The following is a 6000-nucleotide window of genomic DNA, read 5'->3' on the forward strand; positions in this document are numbered from 1 at the left end:
CAAGTGAATGTCGTGATTCGTTCCCAGGTGGAAAGGTTGCGCCTCGAGCAGTACAAGTTTACTAAGTTACTTGTTCGTTTTGTTACAAAACCGTACAAAATGAACAGTCAAGGGAACTGAATCACGTACCAGAAAGGAACCTTTTCGTAATCCTTTTCGCTGTGATTCCTTTGGGAAATGTATGGGATGTCAACATGTCGAGATGTCTTCTAAGACATGAATAAAACCGGCCAAGAACGTGTCGGACACTCGCAAGATAGGGTTCCGTAGCCATTACGAAAAAAATCGACTAATATTTTTTTCTAAGGATTTCGTATTTAGTACGGAATCTTCCAAACTTAGGTATATTTTATACCTCAGGTTGCTATTTACTCTTAATTTACTAATAATTGTCAAGAAATCTTAGCCGTTATAATTTTTGTTTTAAATTTGATATACTTTACTACCTCCTGATTTTTTTTTAATTTTTCCATACATCCAAAAGGCAGACTGACAAGACATGGCGAAACTATAAGGGTTCCTATAGGGGTACGGAACTTTAAAAAAGTTATAACCTATCAAACTTAGATAACCTGACCCCGACTTTGTCACTTGAATCAAAGTTCAATATGTCAAAAACGGCGGAAGCAGGATGGTGGTAGCAATCCGGGCGGACCTTGCACAAAATTTTTGAGTCAATATGTCTAAGAACCATCGCTAGAAACCCTGATTTCCAATAAAAAAACTGCATTTCAATCGGTCCACTCGTTTAAGAGCTACAGTGCCACAGACAGGCAGACACACACATTTTTAAGAAATCAAATTTTTAGTAATTTTTTTTAAAAAGTCATTTTAATGCTGATGTTGTTTTTTTAATGGAGCCAGTTGTAGTAGGCGTTTAATTTCTCGCTTTTTACCCCACGACGCAAGAAGAGGGGTGTTATAAGTTTGACCACTATTTGTGTCTGTATGTCTGTGTGTTCGTGTGTCTGTCAATAATTCCGATCCGCATTAGCGATCCCTTCAAATAGCGAACCTACTGTGTTAAAAATAAAGTTGTGTTAAATACTTGTGATGTATACATATCATTTAATAATATTGTAAATCTGTTTAAAAAAATATATACCTCGTTGAGTTTCTTGCCGGATTCTTCTCAGCAGAGGTTATTCCGAACCGGTGGTAGATTTTTTTTGACATTCATAAGTGCTTGTTATAGCCTAAATTGAATAAAGATATTTTGACTTTGACTTTGACTTTGACTTTGACTTTGTCTGTCTGTATGTGGCACCGTAGCTCTCAAAAGGATGGACCGGTTTGAATGTGGTTTTTTAATTTTAAAGCAGATTTTCTAGCGATGGTTCTTAGATATGTTTTATCAAAATCAGTTCAGCCGTTTTTGAGATATTGAACTTTGAAGTAACAAAGTCAGGGCTTTTCCAACTTTTTGTTGGTTAGGTAATAGTTTTAGTTCCTGACGAAACTTGTTGTGGATCAGTAATTTAATCATTCATTTATTTTTTGTTTCAATAAAAAAAACAAAAATCAATGTTCGCATCGTTTATTTTATTTACATTGTCATCACACAGTGATTAAATAACATTACAATTACACAGCTATGTACAAAATGAGAAAAATATGTACAAAGCGCTCGTGCTCGTAACTTTTCATTATCATCTATATTTTTTTATTCGTTTTCTAATGCCATTCCTTATCTAATATTGAGCTACTGGCCTTTGGTTGTTAATATTTGTATCCTTCTTCAGAGCTGAAGCTTGGGGGTTGGCGCGGTCCTGGGAAGGCTTCCTGTTTCTGTTGGTTGAAGGTCTGGTTGGCAAGAGGGTTGTAGGATTGAGAGCCAGGCCTCTGTGGCTGCTGACCCTGTGGTGACTGTCCCGGTCCCGGGAACTGAGGAGCTTGGGCACCAGGGAATCCACCTTGCTGGCTCTGAGATCCTGGGCGGATTGCACTTGATCCAGGGAAAGCGCCTTGAGATGGACCCTGGGGCGAACCTGGACGGTTAGCTCCAGATGTACCACGACCGGGTTGACCTTGAGAACCAGGAAAACCAGATCCTCCAGTGGGACCCTGAGATTGAGGGCGGAATTGGCCTTGGTTACCAGAGTTAAACGCGCCTTGAGGTCTGTTGTATTCGTAACCATCCTGGTTTTGTGCTCCATTACCCTGGCTCCTCTGTCCCTGGATATTTTGTTGACCTCTTTGGCCTTGAGAAGCTTGCGAGCCTGGGAAACCTGGCTGGTTCTGGCTTGGACGGTTCGGAGTGAAACCCTGGTTGTTTTGAGGCCCAGAAGGTGCGAATCCTTGGTTGCCTTGGTTTCCGGATTGTTGGGTACGCTGGCTGGGGCCTTGGGATCCTTGGTTGTATTGAGATCCGGTGGAAACAAAACCTTGGTTACCAGGCTGTCTTTGGGGTTGATTGTACTCAGGGGCTTGATATTGGCCTTGGTTTGACCTAGATGGGCCAAAAGATTCCGTTTGACCAGGCTGATTCTGACCTTGTTGGTAAGGCCTACGTGTGTTCAGAGCACCTGGGGATTTGGAAGGACCTGAAGGAATGAAGTTAGCGTTTCCATTGGGCTGACGACCTTGATTTTGTGGGCGAGTGTAGTCATAGCCTGATTGGTCGTTGCCCTGACCGCCATTTTGACCTTGAGGACGGCCTTGTCCAGAGAAACCTTGCTGACCTTGAGAGTTGAATGCTGGTCCACTAGATCCTTGCTTGAAGCCTTGAGGTTGGTTATTCTGCTGGTTCGAGCCCTGGCCTTGGGGTCTTTGGGGCTGACCTGCGAAGCCAGATGGTCCGAAGCCATTGGAACCTGTGAATTGCTGCTGTTGACCTTGGTAGGATTGTTGAGGAGAATCATCTTCATCTGGGTTGTAAGCGCCTGCAAAGAAAAACCTTGTTAAAATGTATCTATGATATCATACTACTATGTAGGCAACGTCATATTTTGGACTTGTGATGTAGTTTTAAAATTAATCTGGATTATTTCAGCAGATGGGTAGACGTTTTTGAGTTTTTTCATTGAGGTTGACAATATTTTCCTATATTTATCAATTTTTTTAATATACGTCTAATTCGTGATTACATTTTGAATAAAAAATTTAAACATTCAGTTACTCATTTCAAAACGAATCTTGTGTGCTTCTTTTAACAAGTAAATCAATTGTACTTTACATCTTGCAAGTCTTATTTTACTCAGTTGACTGATAATATGTTTTTATTTAATTATCTGTTTTTATTTTATTATCTTCATCATCAACCAGAAGACGTCCACTGCTGAACCAACCCCCCTTAGAACGCCACAGTGAACGGAAACGCGCCACTTGCAATCACTGGTTGCCTGCAACTCTCACGATGTCACCAGTCCAACTAGTTAAGTATATAGGAGGCCTGCCAACGCTTTCTTTTCCATTTTTCCGACTTTATTTTATTTTGTATATTTTTCAGCAAATAAATATTTCGTAGATATTTGGTTTAATATTAACATGGATCTCAACACGAAAACTGTACTTAGATCTCTTTAAGTTTTATAAGTACTTAACATTATTTTTATTCAATTATAAATTGCAAAGAAAACGCGGTTCAATATACGAGTAGTTTGTGGCCATCTTACTTAATTTTATAAACGCAAAAGTTTGTATGGATCGATGTATGTTTGGATGTTTGGATGTTCGTTATTCTTTTACGCAAAAACTAATGAAAGGATTTTCATGAAATTTGCCACACAGGTAATATATACCCTGAATTAACATATAGGCTACTTTTTATCCCAACATAATGTATGGTGCCTGTGGGATCAATCAAGTTTTAAACTACATACTAATTCTGCGCGAGCGAAGTCGCGGGCAAAAGCTAGTATTAACTAATGCCACAAGCGTAACCAGTCCAATAACTAAATTTTAGTATCCGTTACCAGATTGAGTTAAGAAATTTCATATTACATCGACTATAACAGTAACTTTAAATTTTGTTTTAGTTACAATATATTTAGCGCAATCAATCTTAGACATGGATATTATTCGGGTATAAACTGATTATAAAAATGATTACATTTGTGTAAAATCACAAAATAGTAACGATACTAAATAACAATGTACGATGTTGCAAATCGTATTGGGCAATGAATTCGTGACTCTTCGACGTGAACTGAGAATAACATGATTTTGAGATAAAAATCACTAAACCTAATTACGTGTGATTTGTTCTAGTTTACTCGTAATTATAGACAAGAACAATGAGTCAAATTTCTTAGAGAGTTAATTAAACTTTGACTTACATGATTTGCTCTTGAATGTAGTTGATAAACTATGGTAGCTTCGTGGTTTAACCGGGTTGTGGACTCGAATCCAGCCTTCGGAATTTATGTACGAAATTGCGTTTGAAATTTACCATGAGCTTTGACCATTTTCGTGAAGGACAACATTACATCGTGAGGACAACACTTCAAGAGCGACTTCAATGATTTATATGTTTAGTTCCTAAGTCCACACTTATTATGACAGGAGGCCTGTGAGACGTAAATATAGTAGTCAAAGAAGATGTAAGTCTATATTTCTAAATATACCACTGAATACTCGTATTATAGAGAGGTAAAGTTGGTGAGTTTGTGAAGTTGCAGGGGGTAATCTCTGGATCACTAAAACGATTGAGTCCCGAGGAAGGACAAAGAATAGTTAATATCTCGGAAAATTGCACCGGGATAGCGATAAATGAAGTCTACGCGGGCGGAGTCACCGGCAACAGCTAATAATTAAGTATTTTCTCACTGATTTCCTAACACCACTTTATAACTACAACGAAAAGATTTCTTACCTTCTTGAGTTCCCGACGCGGCGGCTCTCGCGTTCTCTTCGATGGACTTCAGAATATCTTCGGGGATCGGAGGAGGGGTAGGCAGATGATCACCCTGGGGCACGTATCCATTCTCATCAGCCGTGTAAGTGATCTTGTAAAACTGACCATCATCACCAGTGTAAGAGTATCCACCCTGCGCCTGAACACCGTTAGTAGCTACACCAGATTCTTCAGCAGAAATACCGTTGGAAGTCTCGAAGTCGTACGCGAAAGTTTCTCCGTCGTTTTCGTTGTTGTATCTCAAGATTTCAGCGTTTCTGTCAGATGCTGCTTGAGGGCGCTCGGGTTGCTGGCTTTGTCCAAAAGCTCCCTGGTTTCTTGGTCCAGGCTGACCAAACTGAGGTTGGCCGAAACCGGTGGGCTGAACGCCTAAACCAACAGGCTGTACTCCGGAAGACTGACCGGCGCTTGAAGGCTGGGTAGGTCCAGATTGTCCGAAACTGGGCTGTCCAGATGGACGGCCAAAGCCTGACTGGCTTGATCCAGCCTGTCCATAAGAGCCGGATGGTTGACCGAGCCCAGGCGCTTGGCTAGGGCTTTGACCGAAAGCAGGTCCAGAACTTTGAGCTCCAGATTGTTGGTTGAATCCACGGGCTGGCTGGGATGGGTTTCCACGGAAACCTGGGGCTTGCTGGCCGAAGTTAGAGTCCTGTCCAGGGGCGGTTAATGACCCCGGGCTTCCTCCAGCGCTTGAAGCGCTGGCCGGTGGCAGGTAAGTCCTATCCAACTTGGCTGCATAGCCGTATGCTATCAGAGATAGCACTATAAGCTGAAACAATTGAAAGAAGTGTATTTCCAAACACAAAAGCTTAGGTGTAAAACTTTTTTTTATGTGGAGATAGTTTGTTCAACGCTATCTATTGAACGTGCAAGTGATCAAGTTTTTCGTAGGGGTAGACTGGGAGAGTTTTAAAGTAATGAGCTAGACTTAACTTAGACCCGAAATCAATTGTTTTAATAATATAACAAAGGTTACAGTTCAAAGGATGTTACAAAATCGGGTCAAGATAAATTTTAATGACAAAATTATTGGCAATTACTAGCTCCCAGAAAATTGGCGGAAACAGATGCTTAAGGCGTGATAAAATTATTTGGTTACCAGCTTCATGTTCGAGCTTGGTCCAATGGTGGGCAACGAATGTGCT

General features: G+C 40.6%; 1 protein-coding gene across 1 annotated transcript; it reads right to left on the reverse strand.

The window, feature by feature from the left end:
- Window positions 1–1521: 1521 nt before the first annotated feature.
- LOC141435310 (uncharacterized) lies at window positions 1522–5992 on the reverse strand. Its single transcript, XM_074098013.1, has 3 exons — window positions 5955–5992; window positions 4814–5624; window positions 1522–2882 (listed from the first exon to the last, which is right to left on the reverse strand). The coding sequence occupies exons 1-3, from the start codon at window positions 5961–5963 to the stop codon at window positions 1720–1722; spliced, it is 1983 nt and encodes a 660-aa protein (XP_073954114.1). The 5' UTR covers window positions 5964–5992; the 3' UTR covers window positions 1522–1719.
- Window positions 5993–6000: the final 8 nt, after the last annotated feature.

This window comes from Choristoneura fumiferana, chromosome 14 (genome assembly GCF_025370935.1).
Source record: "Choristoneura fumiferana chromosome 14, NRCan_CFum_1, whole genome shotgun sequence".
Lineage (NCBI taxonomy): Eukaryota > Metazoa > Arthropoda > Insecta > Lepidoptera > Tortricidae > Choristoneura > Choristoneura fumiferana.